The 26,931-nt window shown below is 43.3% G+C and overlaps 1 protein-coding gene across 2 annotated transcripts; it reads left to right on the forward strand.

Moving 5' to 3' along the window:
* Window positions 1-594: 594 nt before the first annotated feature.
* Window positions 595-26,931, forward strand: LOC308291069 (AP-1 complex subunit sigma-2-like; the record flags this gene model as incomplete). 2 transcript variants are annotated; one of them, XM_080732982.1, is made up of 6 exons in its annotated part: window positions 595-668; window positions 5,334-5,512; window positions 12,082-12,190; window positions 13,137-13,274; window positions 18,114-18,144; window positions 22,402-22,454. In XM_080732982.1, the coding sequence occupies exons 2-6, from the start codon at window positions 5,334-5,336 to the stop codon at window positions 22,452-22,454; spliced, it is 510 nt and encodes a 169-aa protein (XP_080589108.1). In that variant the 5' UTR covers window positions 595-668. The 2 variants fall into 2 exon arrangements, with proteins under 2 accessions (XP_080589108.1, XP_080589109.1); XM_080732983.1 differs by lacking the exons at window positions 18,114-18,144; window positions 22,402-22,454 and adding an exon at window positions 25,742-26,931.

A 26,931-nucleotide genomic window follows, 5' to 3' on the forward strand; every position in this document is an offset into this window, starting at 1 on the left:
TCTGGGGGCTTGGTCTCCACCCAGTCCACCGCCAGCTTCTGGAAGGGTCAAAGTTCACACACACACACACACACACACACACACACACACACACACACGTGCGCGTGCAGATTTTCAACCATGCGTTCTACTGACACCATGACTGACACCTAGTGGCTGTTGTAACAAAGAGAGTAGACTACTGTCTGTTCCAAATAAACCATGTTTAATTTGTTAACAATATTATAATCATTTTATACTGTGTGTTTGTTTCTAACAATATTATACTAATTATATTGATACGCTGTGTTTAACTTAATGTTATTTATAGTTTGTTTCTAATATTATAATAATTATATTGATACGCTGTGTTTAACTTAATGTTATTTAGACTATAGTTTGTTTCTTATATTATAATAATTATATTGATACGCTGTGTTTAACTTAATGTTAAATAGTTTGTTTCAAGTTTGAAGTTTGAACCACTAACATCCTCAAAAAGTAGACCGTTGTGATTGACGTGGCGAAACAGCCAATAACGACGCAAAGGCATACCGGCAAGGCGGGGCCACAGGGACGCAGCAGCCAATGAGCGTGTGTGAGTGTGTTTAGTAGTTTGAGCTCAGAGTGAATTAATGTCACTTTAACAACGACAACAACAAACTACTGTGGGATTCTGTTTGTTCAAGGTAAGTTCATTTGACAGCATATGTGTGTGTGTGTTGTGTTGTGTGTAATATACACACCAAGCTGCTGCTGGGTGTTTGTTATGTTATTACGACAGAGAGCAGGTGGAAACAGTGAATATAACGGTGCTGGTTGACTTCCCTTTAAAGCTGTGTGGAGTTGGAGTGTTGGACCACTAAAAACACATTCAGTCCAATACACGGCTGTCTGTTAATAGATAGTTAATATAGTAGGTCTAATATACCATATAGTTTATATTACATATAGGCCTATTATATAATAATTATAGGTCTAATATAAGTGTTAATGTTGTTAATAATATAATAGCTTGTAGTTAGGTGGTCTAATAGAAGTGTTAATGTCGTTATTTTATTGGGAGGAAAAACTTGCATTGTTGATGGTGAATGGTTTAATTCTTTCTGCTTGTAGCAGCTGTGTGAGAGAGAGAGAGAGACTGTCTCTCTAAGGTGTTTCTTGCACATATTGAATATGAACCATGACAGTACAGACTCAGTTTTCAGGCTAGTGGTTCTCAGAATATTTTAATGTCAAGGAGTAGTTGCAATGTTAATAACTACAGGCTGCTGGATCATACTTCATTACCAGCTCAGTGGCCTTGTTTGATTGATGGAATACTTTATTAGCAGTTCACATAGGAGAAGACATGACAGATTCAGATACAAGGTCTACTAATAGGATTTAAACCACAAGAAAGCACTGTGGCTTGTTTGTTTACATCAGGGTCCTTTGTACTCAATTAATTGTCATCAAGTCCCTGCAACATACTTGTGCTGGCATCAATATGTACTTAAAGTAGCAAAAGTAAAAGTACAAAATGTTTGAAAATAGCTGATCTACAAGCTCAATTATATTTCAAAAGGAAATGAACTTTTACACGATATTCTAATTGTTTTAGATGGATCTGTATGTACCATGCATCCTATTCTGTTGTTATACTATACCCCCCACCCCACCCTCTATCTCTGAACAGTGAATTCCTGGGTTAATATTAACTAATCTGTGTGTATTCATACGCATACACTAGACTAGTCTGAATTACAAACTGGTAAATGGTCCCTTTGCACGGCCCTGCAGTCCATGATTGATCATGTGTGTTCACTCTGTGTTTGTTGTGCTTTGTGCAGAATGCAGATGCAGTCCATGTTCGTGTGTGTGTGTGTGTGTGTGTGTGTGTGTGTGTGTGTGTGTGTGTGTGTGTGTGTGTGTGTGTGTTGTATAGATGCAGTTCATGTTCATGTGTATTTCTCTCTGTTCAGATGCAGTTCATGTTCATGTGTATTTCTCTCTGTCGTGTGCAGATCAGAGCATGTGAGCGGAGCGCGAGCGGAGCGGAGAGTGGAGCGGGCCGTTTTTGACGTGAGCGTGAGCGAGCGACTTTTCAAATATGTCTGAGCGGCTTTGGAGCGAGGAATTTCCTCCGCTCCGTTCCTCCGCTCCGCTCCGCTCCGTTCCAGTCTGGCTTCAGAGAGTCCCATTCCACAGATACATGCCTCATCTATTTGAATGATTACATCAAACGTGAAATTCACGATGGCAAATATTGCGGCATGGTCATGCTGGACCTCCAGAAGGCATTTGACACCGTCGATCATTCTATTTTGATTGAAAAACTCAAAGCTATTGGTCTTGATAGCACAGCAGTGAGATGGATGCACTCTTACTTGGTGGGGAGGGAACAGATGGTGGAAGTCAACGGAACCCTGTCCCCCCCCCCCCCCCCCCTCCCAGTAAACTGTGGAGTACCTCAAGGGAGTATACTAGGACCACCGTTGTTCTTAATATACGTAAACGACATGTCATCTGCTTGTGACTGCAATCTGTTTCTGTTCGCGGATGACTCGGCTCTCCTAGTCTCCGGCAGAGACTTATTGCAGGTTGAAAAGGCCCTTAACTGTGAACTTAACAAGATCTGCACCTGGCTCAATGACAACAGACTCTCAATTCACCTAGGCAAAACTGAATGTATCCTCTTTGGATCTAATCAGAAACTTAGCCTAGTTGAGAACTTCACAATTAAAGTAGGTGACACTGATAGAAAGAAAAAACTACATCTGCTACCTGGGTTGCATCCTGGAGGCTAACCTATCCAGTGACCACCAAGGTAATCAATAAAGTCAACCAACGAATTCGCTTCTTGCAAAGGGTTGCCCCGCTGATCAATACTAAATCCCGAAAGACACTAGGAGGAGCTCTTATTGGGCCCCTCATTGATTACGGAGTCCTTGTCTGGTATCGCGACGCCCCAGCCGCCTTAAAGTTAAAGCTTCAAACAGCCCAAAACAAACTAATTAGGGTTGTGCTCGGTCTCCCTCCTCTGACCCACCAATACCGATCATCACCACGAAAGCGTGGGATGGCTCAAAGTAGCTGACAGAGTACAGCATCTTGCAATGGGCCTGGTGTACAAGATACACTACACCTCCAAGATTCCCATGTACCTGACAAACTACTTCTTAAAGGTCAAGGATGTTCACGACCACAACACCAGAGGCAGCTCCACTAATCATCATCAACGTAGATTTAACACTAAACAAGGCTCTAACTCGTTCTCCTGCTATACCATCAACATGTGGAACGCCCTTCCACAAGCCCTAAAGGAGAGCAAATCCCTAGCCTCCTTCAAAATTGGTATGAAAAGTCACCTTCAGACAGCTGCTACCCGTGACTTGTAAATAGACTAAGCCCCCATGCCCCCCCCCCCCCTTTTTTTTTTAAATTCTTTTTTCTGTCTTTGTATTTGATGTCATGCTTTTGAAACTGATATTATCCTAGATAAAGTACTATGTTCTATCCGTCTGTCTTTCAATGTTATATGAGATACTTAAAGTGTGGTTCCTGCGGAAATAAGCCTCGGCTTTCTAGGATCTCCTTTTAGTTGACCTTGTACCAGTGATTTGTACTGTCATGAAACTGTACTTTTTGTTATTGCAAACTTCTAATAAATTCTTCAATCAATCAAGAGAATTCCCTTCACGATTTCACTCAAGTCAAATGTATCTATAGGCTATCATCCACCCACGTAGACTATGTTTATAATAAATAGCCTACCTTGTGTCAGTTAAGTTATATCACCAGCCAGTCAAAGGATACGATTTGAAATGCAAGTGAGACTGATGAAAAACACACGCCACGAGTCGCCTCCCTCTCTCGGTTGTGGTGATTAATCAACACCAACTGGATTTAATATTGCCCTTCTTATTAAAAAATACAATGCCTTAGATGGTGTCTTTTATAACATTAAGGCAGGTCTCCATCAAGCCGAGGCTCGCTCACGTTACAGCAGGCATTTGTGTTGGGAACACTTGTTGTGGCAAAGCAAAGGAGAAAGTGTTTCGGATATGGTAAACTACTTTTTTTTAATTTTGGCTGCTGACTCTGATTGACGACCCTGAGCGGAGCGTGGAGCGAGCGTGGAGCGAGAAATGCGAAAATCAAGGTGAGCGATGGAGCGGCGGGGAGCGGAGCGGCGCGGTGGGCGACCAGAGCGATGAGCGAGCGGGACAATTGCCCTCTGGAGCGCGGAGCGGCTTTCGTTGCCGCTCCACTCCGCTCACATGCTCTGGTGCAGATGCAGTTCATGTTCATGTGTATTTCTCTCTGTGCGGATGCAGTTCATGTTCATGTGTATTTCTCTCTGTTCAGATGCAGTTCATGTTCATGTGTATTTCTCTCTGTTCAGATGCAGTTCCTGTTCATGTGTATTTCTCTCTGTGCAGATGCAGTTCATGTTCATGTGTATTTCTCTCTGTTCAGATGCAGTTCATGTTCATGTGTATTTCTCTCTGTGCAGATGCAGTTCATGTTCATGTGTATTTCTCTCTGTGCAGATGCAGTTCATGTTCATGTGTATTTCTCTCTGTTCAGATGCAGTTCATGTTCATGTGTATTTCTCTCTGTGCAGATGCAGTTCATGTTCATGTGTATTTCTCTCTGTTCAGATGCAGTTCATGTTCATGTGTATTTCTCTCTGTCTTGTTCAGATGCAGTTCATGTTCAGGTGTATTTCTCTCTGTTGTGTGCAGATGCAGTTCATGTTCATGTGTATTTCTCTCTGTGCAGATGCAGTTCATGTTCATGTGTATTTCTCTCTGTTCAGATGCAGTTCATGTTCTTGTGTATTTCTCTCTGTTCAGATGCAGTTCATGTGTATTTCTCTCTGTTCAGATGCAGTTCATGTTCATGTGTATTTCTCTCTGTTCAGATGCAGTTCATGTTCATGTGTATTTCTCTCTGTTCAGATGCAGTTCATGTTCTTGTGTATTTCTCTCTGTTCAGATGCAGTTCATGTGTATTTCTCTCTGTTCAGATGCAGTTCATGTTCATGTGTATTTCTCTCTGTGCAGATGCAGTTCATGTTCATGTGTATTTCTCTCTGTTCAGATGCAGTTCATGTTCATGTGTATTTCTCTCTGTTCAGATGCAGTTCATGTTCATGTGTATTTCTCTCTGTTCAGATGCAGTTCATGTTCATGTGTATTTCTCTCTGTTCAGATGCAGTTCATGTTCATGTGTATTTCTCTCTGTTCAGATGCAGTTCATGTTCATGTGTATTTCTCTCTGTTCAGATGCAGTTCATGTTCATGTGTATTTCTCTCTGTTCAGATGCAGTTCATGTTCATGTGTATTTCTCTCTCTGTGTCTTGCAGATGCAGTTCATGCTGCTGTTCAGTCGGCAGGGCAAGCTGAGGCTCCAGAAGTGGTACGTTCCTCTGTGTGAGAAGGAGAAGAAGAAGATCTCCAGAGAGCTGGTCCAGACCATCCTGGCCAGGAAGCCCAAGATGTGCAGCTTCCTGGAGTGGAGGGAGGTCAAGATAGTTTACAAGAGGTCAGTGGAATGAAGGAATGATAGACATACTGTCCTGGCCAGGACAATGAATGAATGAATGAATGAATCCTCGTCGTCTTGTCGCTGCTGTGTGTTCTGTGACGCACAATGAAGTTATGGGTCAGGCCAGTGATGCCATGCATCATCATCATCATCATCATCATGTTACTCACACGACAAGAAGAGAGACGGCCATTCATGTTGTCTCGTTAGACGCTGTGTCACTGTGCCAACAACACATGGGCACACAGGGTGACCCAGACACATGGCTGGCACAACAACACATGGCATGACGTCTGCCTTCCACACTCTGCCCTCCTCACTCCTCAAACTATAGAATTATTGGAGCTGTGTGGAGCTCCCTATACGTGGCCGTGTGTGTATCCGTCTATGTGGGTCCGTATGTAGCCCCGTCTATGTGGGTCCGTATGTAGCCTCAAGAATGTGGTGAAGTACCTTTTATGACCACACATGTTAAGGGAGGGGCGCTGTTTTCAACTGCAATACACACACACACACACACACACACACACACACACACACACACACAGCTCCACTTCGAACAGAGGTTCGATTTTTTTATATATTTGTTAGTGTGGTTGCTATAGGCAACACACTATTATTCTCTCCCAACTTTATAGAGTAACACTTTATAGAGTAAACCCAAACCCCAAAAGTCCATTGAGTTAAGACGGAGGAGTGGTGCAAGCTGGTGGTGCAAGTCACATATAGCCTATAAATAGGCAACCACACTTGCAATTTCCCAGAATTACACCTTTCTACTTATAGTTGTTGTTTTGCTTTTTACTAATTTTTCTCCCCAATGTAGTTGTTATGGCAAACTGATGCCTCCCATACACATGTGTGGGTTGTTGTTGTCACTGCTGTTGTATCCTACTGGCTCACCTGCCTGTGAGGAGCCCCCACCGGGAGGACTGTAAATGGTAAATGGTGCATTTATATAGCACTTTTATCCAAAGCGCTTTACAGAGATTGTGCATTACATTCACCCATTCACGCACACATTCATACACCGGTGGCGGGGGAAACCATGCAAGGCACCAACCTGCTCACCGGGAGCAATGTGGGGTTCAGAGTCTTGCCCAAGGACCCTTCGACATTAACTCAGGAGGAGCCCGGATTCGAACTGGGAACCCTTCGGGAACCCTTCGTGCTCTAATAACGGTTTCTCTACCCCTGAGCTATGCCGCCCCACTGTACTGTTGTTTCCTACTGACTCACCTGCCAGTGAGGAGCCCCCACCGGGAGGACGTACTGTTGTATCCTACTGACTCACCTGCCAGTGAGGAGCCCCCACCGGGAGGACTGTACTGTTGTATCCTACTGGCTCACCTGCCAGTGAGGAGCCCCCACCGGGAGGACATACTGTTGTATCCTACTGACTCACCTGCCAGTGAGGAGCCCCCACCGGGAGGACGTACTGTTGTATCCTACTGACTCACCTGCCAGTGAGGAGCCCCTACCAGGAAGACGTATAGAGCCTTCGTCCTACTCCTCCCACTAAGCGCTCTCTCCTGACAGGTGCTGCTCCAGCCCATATGAGTACTGTATGTGCAGTGACAAATATCACCATCCCTGCAACAACACGGGCCAGTTGTGTTTATATTATAGACTGATTAGACACTGGACTAAGCCGATGACACCTCGGTGGAGTCAATGGTGGGCACCGGACAGGCACCTTGGGGGTCAAACTGAGGGACCTTGAAATGAAAAGGGTTGAGAATCACTAGCCTGGCTTGGCCAGACTATATGCTAACTAACTGCAGTATATATCCCCACCTTGTTTTAACATGGGTGGATTGTTTAGCTGTGCTCGGCTAGAGAATCACTGCTGTGTACTAACAGTACAACACTGTGTTCTGACTTTAATTTAAGTTTTTATTGACAAAGCATTTACTGTATATTATGAACATATATTATTTACATATCTGTCAAAAGGATAAAACACAACCCTTCTGGTCCTTTGGGTGCAGTTGTGTGTAAACTGAACAGAACTTACACTTCAATGTTCTTCCTCGGTGGTCTCATGTGTGCTTCCATGATTGAAGTTTTTACTTCCAATAATTCCTGTGTGATTTGAGGTTAATCTTCCACCGCATGTTGTAACCCTGGCCCAGGATCAAACCCAGCCCAGTGCTTTTGTTATCAACAGGAACAAGGCATAATCTACTGAAGCATGTGAGCAAAGCTTTGTTTGTGTGATTAGCATCCATTGAACAGGAGCCCAGTCTGGAGATGCTTCACTGATTGAGGTTTCTACTAAAAAAGCAGATGGTCTGACACTGGTTGTGTTGGACCAAATCCTTCCAAACTTTCCTATTCAGGTTCAATCCATTTAAACCTTGATATAAATATTTCTCAGGGAAACTGAAATCATGTTCTGGTCCCAAACCCCCAGCTTTGCTTTGGTGGCTTTTGTGCCTGAAAACCTGGCTTGAAACTGGGATAGTTGTATTGTAACTTGTGGCTCGTCCATCTGTCAACTATTTAGTATGAACATTAAGTAGAAGTTTAACACACTTTGGGTTAACTGTTGCTCAAAGTGAACATGAACTCAAATGGCTTCCTTTCTTTGTGCCCTTAATTCACATCATCTTAGCCCTCTTCTCTGGGAAAAGATAAACTGTTTAGCTGGCTAAACGGCCGTATAGTTTGTCCCCATGTCCCCTGGTAGTTTTATAAGAACTGCTGACTCCCTGTTGTTTCATGCAGGCATTTGGCAACAGCTCACTATTAACAGCAAACATTAACATGCAGGACACAGTAGCTGTGACACATCCAGTGAGGTAAACAACTGAAGGATGTCCCCCTCATGGACTTATTAGTCCATTTGTTTTTGTAAGCTTCTCAAGCAGAGCTAACCGCTCCTACTATACATCTGTGGCCGTATGTATGTCTGTCCTGCTTTGTCACACATTGGCCCAGGGATGGATTATGGCTTGTGCACATTGTGCTCATGCACAGGGACCCTAAAGCCAAGGGGGCCCTGGCACTGCCACCTGAAAGTCAACATTTCAATTCAGTGAACCAGAGACACATCCATAGAATGTTGGAGACCCCTCTGTCCATTTCATCTACTTCCACTTAGGCAGATGTCAAATTAAAACCGGTGTTGTCTAATGACATGACAGGTTTCCAATTGTGTCAAATAAAATAAAATAAACCCTTATTTTGTCAAAACAACAGACCTGGATTAAACACAAGAATTTGGCAAAACTTCATATTTACAATAAGAAAGCCATGTGCTTGTGGCCTTCACAATGTAGACACTTTGGAAGTGTGTTTTCTCTTTGGACCGCAGCTCATTCCTTGGTAGCAGGTGAGTCTAATTATCTCATCTGTTTACAGTAGAGCCTAGACTTGTGCTCAGAACTACTGTACACAATTTGCAGGCTGTTCAATTGTCGTCAATTAAAACAAACTGCCTACCTTCATGTAGTCTTAATGGATGGATTTAAATGCTCAATATTCATAGGCTCTGTTGACTGTTGCACTTGACAATGTAACCTGAAATGCTTGAAAATGTAGGCTATATTTTGTCATAAAGACAAGGCATTAAAGGAGGTGGCGGCTTCAAGTCTTTAGGGCCACAATTCTCTACCACAATCTGACCTTCTCTGTGACAGAAATACAGACAGTAATAATGACATTCTCCACTGCATTAGTTAAGGTTGCTGCAATAGACCATATTCACACCGCGGCCATCTTGGATCACATGACTTCCTGGAGTAGCAGCCTGCATTACAAACCATTGTGAACAATGGAGCGATGGTCCCAAAATATGAGTTCTGTTCAACCAATTTATTTTTACAAAATTGATAAATGGGCAGATGACAACATCATCATCCCCAAAATGATTAAATAGAAGGGTATTATCCACAATATTCATGGTAGTTAGGCTGCAACCTAATGTGTACAAAGACTTGCTATCTGTGCTCCACTATCATATTAAAGGAGCTATAGTCAACTTTTTCTTGAAAAACGGATGCTAGTCTAAAAGACTAGAATGTAAACAAAGTGTCGGTCCGATAACGGCCAAAATGATTATTTTATCATTATTTTACGCTTTTTGTGGTCATTTTTGAATAGAAACACATGTATGAAGCTTATTTTTTATAAAATATTTTTATTTTTCAAGAAAAAGTTGTAATATTAACCATATGAAGGCAGAGCAAGCATTAGTCTGCATACTGTAGCAAGTCAGAGTAACACTGCAACCTAACTACCATGAATATTGTGGATAATACCCTTCTATTTAATAATTTTGGGGATGTTGATGTTGTCATCTGCCCATTTGTCAATTTGGTAAAAATAAATTGGTTGAATAGAATTCATATTTTGGGACCATCGCTGATCGCTCCATTGTTCACAATGGTTTGTAATGCAGGCTTGTGCAGGCTGCTACCCCAGGAAGTCATGTGATCCAAGATGGCCACGGTGTGAATATGGTCTATAAGACTGAGCTTTTTAAGTCTTGACCTGCGCTGTGTCTGTGGCCGTCCACAGCGACCTTGCTGCCCTCCTCACGCTGCCTGCGTTGTGAAGAGTCCACTGACTGCTGTGATTAGCCAGTGGTCACATGACTCAGGCTGTGATTAGCCAGTGGTCACATGGTCACATGCTGGAGCAAAGCCTGAGGGATTACTGTGGATGAGGGATCAGGGGGCAGAGTGAGGCTGGTCCCACCATGGAGAACACCGTCTCTAAAACAATACCTTGTAACGCTGTGTGAACAGCAACTCTCACTCTCTCTAAACAATACATTGTAACGCTGTGTGAACCGCAACTCTCAGTGTCTCTAAACAATACATTGTAACGCTGTGTGAACAGCAACTCTCAGTCTCTCTAAAACAATAACTTGTAACGCTGTGTGAACAGCAACTCTCAGTCTCTCTAAAACAATAACTTGTAACGCTGTGTGAACAGCAACTCTCAGTCTCTCTAAAACAATACCTTGTAACGCTGTGTGAACAGCAACTCTCAGTCTCTCTAAAACAATACCTTGTAACGCTGTGTGAACAGCAACTCTCAGTCTCTCTAAAACAATACCTTGTAACGCTGTGTGAACAGCAACTCTCAGTCTCTCTAAAACAATACCTTGTAACGCTGTGTGAACAGCAACTCTCAGTCTCTCTAAAACAATACCTTGTAACGCTGTGTGAACAGCAACTCTCAGTCTCTCTAAAACAATACCTTGTAACGCTGTGTGAACAGCAACTCTCAGTCTCTCTAAAACAATACCTTGTAACGCTGTGTGAACAGCAACTCTCAGTCTCTCTAAACAATAACTTGTAACGCTGTGTGAACAGCAACTTTCTCAATTGACCAGAAATAGCCCTTTTCTCAGCACCTTTTGAAATGACTTGAGATGCTTTTATCTCTCAGGGCTCTCTCTGGTACTCTTTAAGTCACTCTTTAAGTTTCCCAAACACCGGGTCAATGTTTTTCTTTTTGTTGTAATTTGATTTGACTGTACCTTCATGTTACTTCATTTGTTGTGATCTTTGTTTCTTCCCTCTATATTTGCTCTTCCCTATTCTAACTCTTATCTGTTGAGAGCTTGAGCAAACAACCATACATTACATTATTCTGTTTTGATTGATGCTAGAGTCTTGATTAACCAATGATCCTAGATTACTGCATTCTTTAATTAATGCTGTCTGCTAAATGCTTACATTGTAAGTTGATTGTGATGATGGCGGTTGTTGTTGTTGTTGCTTTGTTTCTACCAGATATGCCAGCCTGTATTTCTGCTTTGTTTTCCAGATATGCCAGCCTGTATTTCTGCTGTGTTTTCCAGATATGCCAGCCTGTATTTCTGCTGTGTTTTCCAGATATGCCAGCCTGTATTTCTGCTGTGTTTTCCTGATATGCCAGCCTGTATTTCTGCTGTGTTTTCCTGATATGCCAGCCTGTATTTCTGCTTTGTTTTCCTGATATGCCAGCCTGTATTTCTGCTTTGTTTTCCAGATATGCCAGCCTGTATTTCTGCTGTGTTTTCCAGATATGCCAGCCTGTATTTCTGCTTTGTTTTCCAGATATGCCAGCCTGTATTTCTGCTGTGTTTTCCAGATATGCCAGCCTGTATTTCTGCTGTGTTTTCCAGATATGCCAGCCTGTATTTCTGCTTTGTTTTCCAGATATGCCAGCCTGTATTTCTGCTGTGTTTTCCAGATATGCCAGCCTGTATTTCTGCTTTGTTTTCCAGATATGCCAGCCTGTATTTCTGCTGTGTTTTCCAGATATGCCAGCCTGTATTTCTGCTGTGTTTTCCAGATATGCCAGCCTGTATTTCTGCTGTGTTTTCCAGATATGCCAGCCTGTATTTCTGCTGTGTTTTCCAGATATGCCAGCCTGTATTTCTGCTATGTTTTCCAGATATGCCAGCCTGTATTTCTGCTTTGTTTTCCAGATATGCCAGCCTGTATTTCTGCTGTGTTTTCCAGATATGCCAGCCTGTATTTCTGCTGTGTTTTCCAGATATGCCAGCCTGTATTTCTGCTATGTTTTCCTGATATGCCAGTCTGTATTTCTGCTGTGTTTTCCAGATATGCCAGCCTGTATTTCTGCTGTGCCATCGAGGACCAGGATAATGAGCTCATTACCTTGGAGATCATCCACAGATACGTGGAGCTGCTGGATAAATACTTTGGCAGCGTGCGTTCTCACATTTATTTTTTACTCTTTCATTCAAGCGATGTTGAACACTGGGAGAACCTTGGATTGTATAGCTAACAGCTACCTGTCCAAATATTGTCCATCATCTTTATCTGTTGTTTCCGGGCTTGTGACCGAGTAACCAGAAGTAGCTCATTCCAGTTACTCGCACTGTATGGTGAAATGGTTTTGAAATAATCACACCTTTTGCATTTAAAGAAAATTTTAAAACACAAAAAAACCTGTCTTCAAATGGATCCAATATAGTTATTATTTAAGGACACCTTTTCTTTTTCTTTTTTTACAACAGGTTCATATTTTAGATTGTAATAAAAGAAAAGATGAGTGTTAAAATGTTTTCATTTACTTCTTTCTATTGTTTTAGCGATTTTTGTATTTTATTTTTTTGGTTGGGGGCATGAGTACAAGTGGCCCCAACCTGGGGTCATGCATGCAAATGTTAAAATCAGTAAAATTATTGACATAAGTAAATGCAAACATTTTAACACTCGTCTTTTCTTTTCTCTAATGACTATCTAAAATATGATTGTTGTAAAAAAACAAAGTACTAAGAGAGTTGAACTCTCTTAGTACTTTTCACTGGTAAAATATTTATGAAACCCACAGACACAATCAACCACTTTCAACCTCGCCTCCCTATTTTGGGCTTGTCATTTTATAGGGGAAAAACTTCACAGCGGTCTTCACACGTTCGTAGATCTGCTAAATTCACACAACACTGTCATACGACAGCGTCCAAAATATGGCAGTAGTCCATGAAATATCCTTAAACTATGAAATATGGACATTCAAGATTCCTGCCCAACAGCTGCTATAGTACTGTACACCCAACTGTTCTACCAAAGTTCATAATACAGTAAACATAAATATGCAACAAGTCCACTCATAAGGCCATGTGTGCTCCTTGGTTGTCTTGTTGGAACAGGTGTGTGAGCTGGACATCATCTTCAACTTTGAGAAGGCCTACTTCATCCTGGATGAGTTCCTTCTGGGAGGAGAGGCTCAGGAGACCTCCAAGAAGAACGTTCTGAAGGCCATCGAGCAGGCTGACCTTCTGCAGGAGGTGAGACTCTCCACTGACCACATCCATACTGACCACACCATACTGACCACACCACCTTAGACTCTACACTGTCCACATCATACTGACCACACCACCTTAGACTCTACACTGTCCACATCATACTGACCACACCACCTTAGACTCTACACTGACCACACCCATACTGACCACACCACCTTAGACTCTACACTGACCACATCATACTGACCACACCACCTTAGACTCTACACTGACAACATCATACTGACCACACCACCTTAGACTCTACACTGACCACATCATACTGACCACATCCATACTGACCACATCATACTGACCACACCACCTTAGACTCTACACTGACCACATCCATACTGACCACACCACCTTAGACTCTACACTGACCACATCCATACTGACCACACCACCTTAGACTCTACACTGACCACACCACCTTAGACTCTACACTGACCACATCATACTGACCTCACCACCTTAGACTCTACACTGACCACATCCATACTGACCACACCACCTTAGACTCTACACTGACCACACCACCTTAGACTCTACACTGACCACATCATACTGACCACACCACCTTAGACTCTACACTGACCACATCATACTGACCACACCACCTTAGACTCTACACTGACCACACCACCTTAGACTCTACACTGACCACACCCATACTGACCACACCACCTTAGACTCTACACTGACCACATCATACTGACCACACCACCTTAGACTCTACACTGACCACATCCATACTGACCTCACCACCTTAGACTCTACACTGACCACATCCATACTGACCACACCACCTTAGACTCTACACTGACCACATCATACTGACCACACCACCTTAGACTCTACACTGACCACATCCATACTGACCACACCACCTTAGACTCTACACTGACCACATCATACTGACCACACCACCTTAGACTCTACACTGACCACATCCATACTGACCACACCACCTTAGACTCTGCACTGACCACATCCATACTGGCCACACCACCTTAGACTCTACACTGACCACACCATACTGACCACACCACCTTACTCTACACTGACCACATCCATACTGACCACACCACCTTAGACTCTACACTGACCACATCATACTGACCACACCACCTTAGACTCTACACTGACCACATCCATACTGACCACACCACCTTAGACTCTACACTGACCACACCATACTGACCACACCACCTTAGACTCTACACTGACCACGCCACCTTAGACTCTACACTGACCACACCACCTTAGACTCTACACTGACCACACCATACTGACCACACCACCTTAGACTCTACACTGACCACATCCATACTGATCACACCACCTTAGACTCTACACTGACCACATCATACTGACCACACCACCTTAGACTCTACACTGACCACACCATACTGACCACACCACCTTAGACTCTACACTGACCACGCCACCTTAGACTCTACACTGACCACACCACCTTAGACTCTACACTGACCACACCATACTGACCACACCACCTTAGACTCTACACTGACCACATCATACTGACCACACCACCTTAGACTCTACACTGACCACACCACCTTAGACTCTACACTGACCACACCATACTGACCACACCACCTTAGACTCTACACTGACCACATCATACTGACCACACCACCTTAGAATCTACACTGACCACACCATACTGATCACACCACCTTAGACTCTACACTGACCACATCATACTGACCACACCACCTTAGACTCTACACTGACCACACCACCTTAGACTCTACACTGACCACACCATACTGACCACACCACCTTAGACTCTACACTGACCACATCATACTGACCACACCACCTTAGACTCTACACTGACCACACCACCTTAGACTCTACACTGACCACACCATACTGACCACACCACCTTAGACTCTACACTGACCACATCATACTGACCACACCACCTTAGACTCTACACTGACCACACCACCTTAGACTCTACACTGACCACACCATACTGACCACACCACCTTAGACTCTACACTGACCACATCATACTGACCACACCACCTTAGACTCTACACTGACCACACCACCTTAGACTCTACACTGACCACATCATACTGACCACACCACCTTAGAATCTACACTGACCACATCCATACTGATCACACCACCTTAGACTCTACACTGACCACACCATACTGACCACACCACCTTAGACTCTACACTGACCACGCCACCTTAGACTCTACACTGACCACATCCATACTGACCACACCACCTTAGACTCTACACTGACCACACCACCTTAGACTCTACACTGACCACATCATACTGACCACACCACCTTAGACTCTACACTGACCACATCCATACTGACCACACCACCTTAGACTCTACACTGACCACATCATACTGACCACACCACCTTAGACTCTACACTGACCACACCCATACTGACCACACCACCTTAGACTCTACACTGACCACATCATACTGACCACACCACCTTAGACTCTACACTGACCACATCATACTGACCACACCACCTTAGACTCTACACTGACCACACCACCTTAGACTCTACACTGACCACATCCATACTGACCACACCACCTTAGACTCTACACTGACCACACCCATACTGACCAGACCACCTTAGACTCTACACTGACCACATCATACTGACCACACCACCTTAGACTCTACACTGACCACATCATACTGACCACACCACCTTAGACTCTACACTGACCACATCATACTGACCACACCACCTTAGACTCTACACTGACCACACCACCTTAGACTCTACACTGACCACATCCATACTGACCACACCACCTTAGACTCTACACTGACCACACCCATACTGACCACACCACCTTAGACTCTACACTGACCACATCATACTGACCACACCACCTTAGACTCTACACTGACCACATCATACTGACCACACCACCTTAGACTCTACACTGACCACATCATACTGACCACACCACCTTAGACTCTACACTGACCACATCATACTGACCACACCACCTTAGACTCTACACTGACCACATCATACTGACCACACCACCTTAGACTCTACACTGACCACATCATACTGACCACACCACCTTAGACTCTCCACTGACCACATCATACTGACCACACCACCTTAGACTCTACACTGACCACATCATACTGACCACACCACCTTAGACTCTACACTGACCACATCATACTGACCACACCACCTTAGACTCTACACTGACCACACCCATACTGACCACACCACCTTAGACTCTACACTGACCACATCATACTGACCACACCACCTTAGACTCTACACTGACCACATCATACTGACCACACCACCTTAGACTCTACACTGACCACATCATACTGACCACACCACCTTAGACTCTACACTGACCACATCATACTGACCACACCACCTTAGACTCTACACTGACCACATCATACTGACCACACCACCTTAGACTCTCCCCCTTGTAGCGGGCTAACATTCTGCAGGAGGTGAGATTCTATCTGCACTGACCACACCTGTTCATCTAACCCTAACCCTGACTCCTGCAGCAGGCAGACCTACCGCCCATTGGAAACTTAAAACACTTATTGACAAATATACTAATACATTGTGCGAAGACTCTGCGAGCCCAGTTAACATTTGGGGCACGAGGGTAAGCATCTTATATTTTGCATTGGTGCATGTTCGGAGCCTTGCGGGCTGTACTGCTGACATTCCAGGGCAGCATGGGGTGTTGAACGCTAAGACACTCGTAGATTGGAAATATCGACATGGATAAAACACATCAAATCTAAGGCTAACACCACCCATCCGCTCACTTGTAATATACACAGTTTGAATCGGGCTTAAGAGACTTGGAAAGCTGTGTCCCCAAAACACTGGCATGAACATCAAACAGTGCAGTTTAGTTTCAGCGGTGGACGACGCCAGACGTCATTTTAACATTTCTACATCTTTATGTGACTTTATCAAACGTTGGTGAGGACAGAGGAAGGGCTGGGCCTTCTGTCGATGTTTTATTGACACTGTGAAACAAGACTACGCATCGTCTGAATATTGTGAATGATAATATCATTAATATCATATGGTGTAAGTGTTGTCTTTCTTATAAAGTGAGATAAGATGTTCACACAGCAGCTGCCAAAGACAGTACAGCAGTTAAAAGCAGAGTACAGGGCAAGAACAACAAGTACAGTATGGACAGCATCAAAGTGACAGAAATATTTTACAAATAGCCTGAATAGCCGATCTACAAGCTCACAACTTGCTGCAATGATATCATGATACGATATAATCATGATATGGAGATTCTTTGTCAAAAACATATTAGATGTTGTCCATATGACCCAGCCCTAGGCATACTATATACAGAGATGTCAAAAGGACTGAAATATGTTTTTCTGGTGTTCAGAATAACTGACTGACTGCATTTTCAGATATTGTAGCACTTGGCACACTGTAGTGAAGAAAGTACAAAGAAGATTAAAATACTAGTATTTGATTAATACTCAAGTAAAAACTCCACACCGTTTGGGGGCCAGAATAGAAAATCTTCGTCCCCCACCCGTGCTCAGATTCGTTGCTCCTAAGCCACGAGGGCCTTGAACCTTTTGCAAAAACCGGGAGCATTCCACTCCTCGATTCCTCGCTGTTGACATAGACACCCCTACTTCCCCCACCCTTCTTGTTCCCCTCCCCCCTTGCCCGTTTAGCTTGATCTGATCTGTGTGTTGATTTGCAGCTGACATGTTTGTTCCTCTTCTCTGTGCCTCTTCTCTTCACATTTCTCTTGTTGATTTTTACAGAATATAGACTTTCAGATGCGACTGTTTCCAGGTACAGTTTGGTGGAGAGCTGTGTTCCTCTAACGCGGTGCTAACCATAGCGCTAGCTTAGCGTAGTCTGGAGGCTATTATCATGTTCATACCTTCGTCCATCCACCGCCTTGTACGCTAGTAAAGTCCTGAGTGAAGAGAGAACCCTCTGAGAGTCCAGACAGGGACCCACGTTAAGAGAGAACCCTCTGAGGGTCCTTACAGGGACCCACGTTAAGAGAGAACCCTCTGAGAGTCCTTACAGGGACCCACGTTAAGGCTGAACCACTTCATCAAACTAATAGATCCAGAGAAAACTATTTGAATACATTTATTATTTTCAAAAATACCTAAAATAAATTGTTTTAAGATGTGAACTTTTATTGAGCTTGATCAGGTATTTTCACTATTTTTGCAGTCACTGTAGCACAACAAAGTTGATACATTTTTCTCACATTGATTTGTTAATATCTAAAAAGAAAAGAAAACACCTTTTCCGATCTTTCAATTAATCGAACAAGTAATCAATAGAAACATCACTAGGATAATTGATGCTTGCAGCCCTAAACCAGATACACCCATTAAGGGTCCATTTGGTTCCATGTGTACCCTCTCAGAGTTAAATAAGCACTCAGGATGTTGCAGTGTACGGACAAAGTGTGGATGGAAGGATATCAAATAAAATAGCCTTTAGAAGCAGACAGACTCACTACTACTACTCTGGGTGGGAGCAACTCAACAGCAACAACAATATTGTCACAAATATTGCCACGAAATGCACCATAGATATTGTAGTTACTGGTGTGTTGCCCCCCCCCCCCTCTAATAATAACCTTTAATCTGTGTCTCTAGTAGTAATAAATACTAACCATAAATCATAATATAGATGTAATCTCAAACACTAAGAAATAACTTGATCAATCAGCAGCATTTCTAATATTAATATTTCAATATGCCACAAACAGAAATGTTTAGCGATGTGCAACTACAGAGCATTATTATTATCATCCACTCATTATCTCCAGTCTCCTGTATCCGCTGGGCTGTTAGTAAACATTAGTCAACTGTCTGTAATTAACATCAACCACTGTCTGGGCCGTTAGATGAAGATTGATGCTCAGAATCAGAGAAGCCATACCTATCCTATCAATGATAAATATTAGAAATCTTCGCCCCAGCTGTTCTGACATACAGTATGTACGAGAAAAGATATATTTACTTTCACAAATAACGATTGAATTGTGCTACAGTCAGCAGCTCAAGACCCAAAAGAGAAATCTGGTGTCTCCCCGGGACCCAAATGTATGAAAGATACATTATCAATTAATAACTTTAAGCCCTATTTTCTTTTTAAAGAGTGGGGAAAAAAGAATCTAGCCTACAACTTGTATATCGGCTATTTTCAACATTTCTGAACTTTTTTGAAACAAAACTTTCCCTTGGGTAAAACAAGGTTTGGTCACTCAGTGCACATGTGTTTGTTGAAGCTCTTGCATCAGACACATTGGAGCAGTGTTTTCATTTGTACATTCATCAGACACATTGGAGCAGTGTTTTCATTTGTACATTCCTCAGAGTCTTGTGGGGATTAATTGGGGAGATGTTCATGTAAGGAGAGAGTGCAGAGGAGAGGAGAGGAGAGGAGAGGAGAGGAGAGGGGAGGGGAGAGGAGAGGAGGGGAGGGGAGGGGAGAGGAGAGGAGAGGAGAGGAGAGGAGAGGAGAGGAGACATAAATAATGGTTCTGGCCTGGATGATCATCCACCGTGTTCTGTCTAATTATCATCCTGACAAACCACCTCTTTCTGTTCAAACTCATTTGCTTTCAGTGGCTCTGCAGTGTCTGTAGTCCAGGCAGGTTCTCTGCAGTGTCTGTAGTCCAGGCAGGTTCTCTGCAGTGTCTGTAGTCCAGGCAGGCTCTCTGCAGTGTCTGTAGTCCAGGCAGGCTCTCTGCAGTGTCTGTAGTCCAGGCAGGTTCTCTGCAGTGTCTGTAGTCCAGGCAGGCTCTCTGCAGTGTCTGTAGTCCAGGCAGGCTCTCTGCAGTGTCTGTAGTCCAGGCAGGTTCTCTGCAATGTTTTCTTTTCTGGCCGTAGATTTTCTTTTTATTCTTAGGTTTGTCATAAAACCCTGATCATGCACGATTCCTGTATAGAAAAGCAAAATGCATCACAACATTTATGCTTGATTTACACCACATTGCACCACTTTGTTGTGCATTGAAAGACTCATAGCTGTTGTACATCGAGCCATTTTGGACACGCAACACCATCGTATAACTAGTATAAAGGGAGTTACTGTAGAGGCAGAGTGAAGTCTGGGGAGGTTTACCCAATAACGAGCTCTTGTAGAGTCCCAGTAAAAATCTTGATGGTATCAGATGTTTTTAGAGTTAATAATTTCTTTATATTTGTTTTCTTTCAAATTAACCCCAATGACCTTTGTAAAAGCAGTAGTAATGATTATTGTAATGTTTTTGTTCACTCGGAGTGTCTTTTCTGCAGTGTTATTCTGTGTATAAATCAAGTAGACATCTAGCAGAGAGGTGTCGCACAACGGAAATAGCCGATCTATAAGCTCACAGCGCTTAGCTGCGCCACATGTTGTGAGCTTGGAGATCGGCTGTTCTCGGTGCACGACACCCTCACACAAGCTGTTGTCACAGTGGTAGCACAACCCCACACCTCCTCCACTAATCCATAATGATTTATTACTACAACTGATTTATTAATCACTTAACTGTAAATAATGGTGAAATAATCAGCTGTACTGTATGTAGTCAGTGGACACCAGTGGTGGGAAAGTAACTAAGTACATGTACTCAAATACTATACAATTTTGAGGTATTTTTTACTTTACTTTTACTTCTACTCCACTACACCTCAGAGGCAAATTCTTTTTAATGTTTTACTCCTCTACAATTATTTGAAATCTTGAGTAGTTACTTTGTGGATTTTGATATTACAAAACGTGCATTGTCCACTTCAGGCCATTACATACATTTTGACCATTTAAAAATGTACGATTCTGCAAGCTTACAATGCATCGCTTGTAGATCTGCTATTTTCAAACGATTTTAATACATTTGACTTGTGAAATGCGACATACTGCATAATAATGAGTACATTCTACTTTTGGTACTTTTAAGTACATTTTGATCCCAATACTTTTGCACTTTCATGTAAAGTACATTTTGAATAATGTATTTCTACATTGCAGATACTTTAGTAAAGATATTCAGTAGTTTTTCCAACACTGGTGGACACAGGAATGTTATGGCTAAGCTTAAAGCCATGCTTGGAACCGAAGGGTGCCTCCTGACTCAGAGCTCTGGGGGCTTTAAGGATTCATAGAGCATGGAACAATAATTCCACCTTAGAGCTTTAAGGCATTCATAGAGTATGGAACAATAATAAGGACAACATGCCTCGGGGGATTTGGATGGAACTATTTTAATAAGCCTTTAATGAAACATTTCTCAGGAGCTGCCGTGTTGTTTTAGCATAAAGCAAAGCTAACACGTCTCCTGCTTGAATAACAACACATCAGCAGATTCTCTGAGTCATGTGTGGTAGTTTGGGTGATTGATGGGGTTGAGGTGGTGGTGTCCTATATGTTAGTTCTCTTTAGTTCACCTTTAGATCCTCTGTAAACATGTGTAGATGCTGTATGTTAGTTCTCTTTAGTTCACCTTTAGATCCTCTGTAAACATGTGTAGATGTTAGTTCTCTTTAGTTCACCTTTAGATCCTCTGTAAACATGTGTAGATGCTGTATGTTAGTTCTCTTTAGTTCACCTTTAGATCCTCTGTAAACATGTGTAGATGCTGTATGTTAGTTCTCTTTAGTTCACCTTTAGATCCTCTGTAAACATGTGTAGATGTTAGTTCTCTTTAGTTCACCTTTAGATCCTCTGTAAACATGTGTCCTATTTGTTAGTTCTCTTTAGTTCACCTTTAGATCCTCTGTAAACATGTTAGTTCTCTTTAGTTCACCTTTAGATCCTCTGTAAACTAGTTCTAGGTCTCTTTAGTTCACCTTTAGATCCTCTGTAAACATGTTAGTTCTCTTTAGTTCACCTTTAGATCCTCTGTAAACATGTGTAGATGTTAGTTCTCTTTAGTTCACCTTTAGATCCTCTGTAAACATGTGTAGATGTTAGTTCTCTTTAGTTCACCTTTAGATCCTCTGTAAACATGTGTAGATGCTGTAGGTTCATCACAGTTCTTGAGTCGAGTTAAGAGCATCATTTCTGTCCTCATTAAAAACTATATTTGCCTCACAGGTGTGCTGGTCCCAAATATGGCCTCCGAATCCTCTGGTCTTTTCCAGAATTAGCCCTACTGAGGTGAATACTGAATAATATGTCTGTTAGCCCTACTGAGGTGAATACTGAATAATATGTCTGTTAGCCCTACTGAGGTGAATACTGAATAATATGTCTGTTAGCCCTACTGAGGTGAATACTGAATACTATGTCTGTTAGCCCTACTGAGGTGAATACTGAATACTATGTCTGTTAGCCCTACTGAGGTGAATACTGAATAATATGTCTGTTAGCCCTACTGAGGTGAATACTGAATAATATGTCTGTTAGCCCTACTGAGGTGAATACTGAATACTATGTCTGTTAGCCCTACTGAGGTGAATACTGAATAATATGTCTGTTAGCCCTACTGAGGTGAATACTGAATAATATGTCTGTTAGCCCTACTGAGGTGAATACTGAATACTATGTCTGTTGGCCCTACTGAGGTGAATAGTATGTCTGTTAGCCCTACTGTGGTGAATACTATGTCTGTTAGCTCTACTGAGGTGAATACTGAATAATATGTCTAGTCTGGGTTCAGAGCTAACACTAACGACGCCCTCTAGACAGACTTTAGTCTGAAGTGTTGTTTCCTCATGTGTCTGTCAACTCCGTCAACTCATTCTCACTCTCAGGTTGTACTAATCTAATAGTGACGTGTTGGGGGCAGAAAACACCTGTTTGATACCATGGCTCTCCCCTGCCTGTCACGCCACTTCTAAGCGCTCATCAATGTAGTTCTGTCCACCGAGATGCTGAAAAGTCCTTCTCAGTCCCGCTGCCAACTAGTAATAGGTTGCCACGTCCGCAAAAAAACAAATTAAAAAGGACATGTGAAACAAGGCAAGTGCTCCACCAGAAGTGGACGTAGGCCTGTGTGGCATCGCTGCAGGTGCTGCTAGCCATGCAAGCGGCCGAGCGGCGCTGGGTTGGCTCCTGTCAGCGCTGAGCTGTTGGAGTTTCAAACAGGACAGGCTTGGAATCCTAAACCATCTGTTTGTTAGCCACCATGTCAGGTTTGTTGTAGCGTCAGGTGGCCTGAACCACCTCCAAAATGATTCCCCTAGTTTAAAATGTGTTTAAATTGGTATAATCGTTTCATTTCTTTTGGTATAATAATCGTTTGGTATGTTCATATTTTATTCTAACTCATTGAGCAACTAGCGAGTAGCGACAATAAACATGATTTGCATTATGTGGGGAACAAATCATTTTTATTTTACTTAGTTCTTTCTAAAATTGATCTCACGACTCTGTTTAGAATTAATACTGGTGTCTGGTGATGCGAGGCTAATCATCCGTCCACGTCTGACACAGGGAAGTCCCAGCGTAGCTAAAGAGTGATCAGATTCACAGGGGAGTCCCAGCGTAGCTAAAGAGTGGTCAGATTCACAGGGGAGTCCCAGCGTAGCTAAAGAGTGGTCAGATTCACAGGGGAGTCCCAGCGTAGCTAAAGAGTGGTCAGATTCACAGGGAAGTCCCAGCGTAGCTAAAGAGTGATCAGATTCACAGGGGAGTCCCAGCGTAGCTAAAGAGTGATCAGATTCACAGGGGAGTCCCAGCGTAGCTAAAGAGTGATCAGATTCACAGGGGAGTCCCAGCGTAGCTAAAGAGTGATCAGATTCACAGGGGAGTCCCAGCGTAGCTAAAGAGTGATCAGATTCACAGGGGAGTCCCAGCGTAGCTAAAGAGTGGTCAGATTCACAGGGGAGTCCCAGCGTAGCTAAAGAGTGGTCAGATTCACAGGGAAGTCCCAGCGTAGCTAAAGAGTGATCAGATTCACAGGGGAGTCCCAGCGTAGCTAAAGAGTGGTCAGATTCACAGGGGAGTCCCAGCGTAGCTAAAGAGTGGTCAGATTCACAGGGGAGTCCCAGCGTAGCTAAAGAGTGATCAGATTCACAGGGGAGTCCCAGCGTAGCTAAAGAGTGGTCAGATTCACAGGGGAGTCCCAGCGTAGCTAAAGAGTGATCAGATTCACAGGGGAGTCCCAGTGTAGCTAAAGAGTGATCAGATTCACAGGGGAGTCCCAGCGTAGCTAAAGAGTGATCAGATTCACAGGGGAGTCCCAGCGTAGCTAAAGAGTGATCAGATTCACAGGGGAGTCCCAGTGTAGCTAAAGAGTGGTCAGATTCACAGGGGAGTCCCAGCGTAGCTAAAGAGTGATCAGATTCACAGGGGAGTCCCAGCGTAGCTAAAGAGTGATCAGATTCACAGGGGAGTCCCAGCGTAGCTAAAGAGTGGTCAGATTCACAGGGGAGTCCCAGCGTAGCTAAAGAGTGATCAGATTCACAGGGGAGTCCCAGCGTAGCTAAAGAGTGATCAGATTCACAGGGGAGTCCCAGCGTAGCTAAAGAGTGGTCAGATTCACAGGGGAGTCCCAGCGTAGCTAAAGAGTGATCAGATTCACAGGGGAGTCCCAGCGTAGCTAAAGAGTGATCAGATTCACAGGGGAGTCCCAGCGTAGCTAAAGAGTGGTCAGATTCACAGGGGAGTCCCAGCGTAGCTAAAGAGTGATCAGATTCACAGGGGAGTCCTAGTGTAGCTAAAGAGTGGTCAGATTCAGCCCCAACCGGTGTGAGAATGCTTTGACTCTGTAGTGTATCTCCATACTTATTATCAGGATCATGTGTAATAGGCTATACGTATGTGTTATCCATACAACCTTGGTCTTTTACTGTTGGTTATGTGTTTCTATGAAGGTGTCAGTCGATGTAAAGCTTGTCCTAGTCTGTCATCCCTTTTACATGTTAAATGTTGTTTACACCTTACCACACTGCAACATGGTATGGCTGTAAATCCAGGTTTAAGGCAGGCCATAACTCTCAGGAATATGTACAGTATGGATGTATGGATCACTGCATGGATCACTGTAGTCTTAACCAACCTATCGCAAAATAGACTTCTATAGAGATCAGTGGCCACAAGCAACACTCACTCTGTGTGGATCATGATACACTTCATCATACAGTGAACAGCGAAAGTAGACGATCTACAAGCTCACAACATGCTGCACAGCGACGCGTCGTTGTGAACGTGTAGATTGTCTATTTCCGCCGTTTCTGAGAAGATTTAAGTATTCCAAACATGTTGAGAATTAATGTCATGTCCAAAACAGGGACACCATATTTAAAGTGTGTTATATTTTTATTTGTATGGACGTCTGGTGGATAGTGTCAACGGTCTGCTCGCTCTGTGTCCTCCTGCATGTCCCATGTGATGATGTCAATAAGTCTTGCTGTGGTTTCTGTGTGTCGTTGTTTTCTGTCTAACAAAGCTTGTGTGAATCTCTCTCCTCCTCCTCTTCCTCTTCTTCCAGCCCCGCCACGAGTTTTTTAATGTGCCTGTGTACTGATGTACTGATGTACTGATGTACTGATGGACTGATGTACTGATGTACTGATGCCATCCTGCTGCACTGCCCATCACCCTGCCCTGCTGTTGGCTGCCACCCACCCACCCTGCTGCCACCCTGCATGCTGGTGGTCCTCACCACCCTGCATGCTGGGGGTCCTCACCACCCTGCATGCTGGTGGTCCTCACCACCCTGCATGCTGGTGGTCCTCACCACCCTGCATGCTGGTGGTCCTCACCACCCTGCATGCTGGTGGTCCTCAGTGCCTGGCACAAACACACCTCTCATTCCACCCTTCTAAAACATCCATGCCAGCCGTCACTCTGGGAGGTTGAGTGTAAACAACATGGTTCCAATGTGTGAGCTCATCTTGCAGCAGCATCTTTGTCACAGTGTTAGAAATGAGTTTGAAGTTTAGACGCTCCGTTTGTTTCTTCTTTAACCTCCAGTGTTAGTAGTGTTGCTGCTACGTCAAACTGTAGCTTGTTTGTGAAAGCTTCAGTGACACTTTGGGTTGTGTAGTTAACCTTTATCAAGATGTAACTTGATGTACCGCTATATATATCAGTGTGATATCTTCAGTGGTTGTTGCTCTGTTGATTTGAAATCCAAAATATTTGATATTCCTAAGTATTTTCCGCATTGAGTTACAGCACTTTGCACGATGACAAAGGTCTCCAAGCAGCACAAACAGTGGATTCTGCCCATGTAGAAAATGACAAAAACCAGACGGCGTCAAAACAACAACTTTTGAATCCTTTGAAGTTCCATGTTTTGTTTGTGTGCATGTAAAGGCCAGCAATGCAACTCCTTGCAACATGCAACTACTTGCAACCTCTCACAGCCATTATCCTCAATGGCAGTTGGAGTGAAATGGCCTTAAAACTGTTATGTTGCAAGCAGTTGTGCAACTAGTTGCATTGGTGCGGTCTGGCCTTTTAGAGAAGTTTAGCAACGTTACATAACCTAGCCCAACCCTACCCTCCCCTGCCCCTTCTTTGTATATACTGTTTGTTTAGACTTACTGTTTTCTTTTTTTCTTTTTCTTTACATATCTACTGCATAGTACTGTGTTCTATGTGTCTGTCATTCAATGTTATATGAGATACTTTAATGGTTTCCAGTGGAAATAAGCTTAGTCTTTTCATGGATCT

This window comes from Nannobrachium achirus, assembly GCF_963921795.1.
Source record: "Nannobrachium achirus genome assembly, chromosome: 1".
Classification (NCBI taxonomy): Eukaryota; Metazoa; Chordata; class Actinopteri; order Myctophiformes; family Myctophidae; genus Nannobrachium; species Nannobrachium achirus.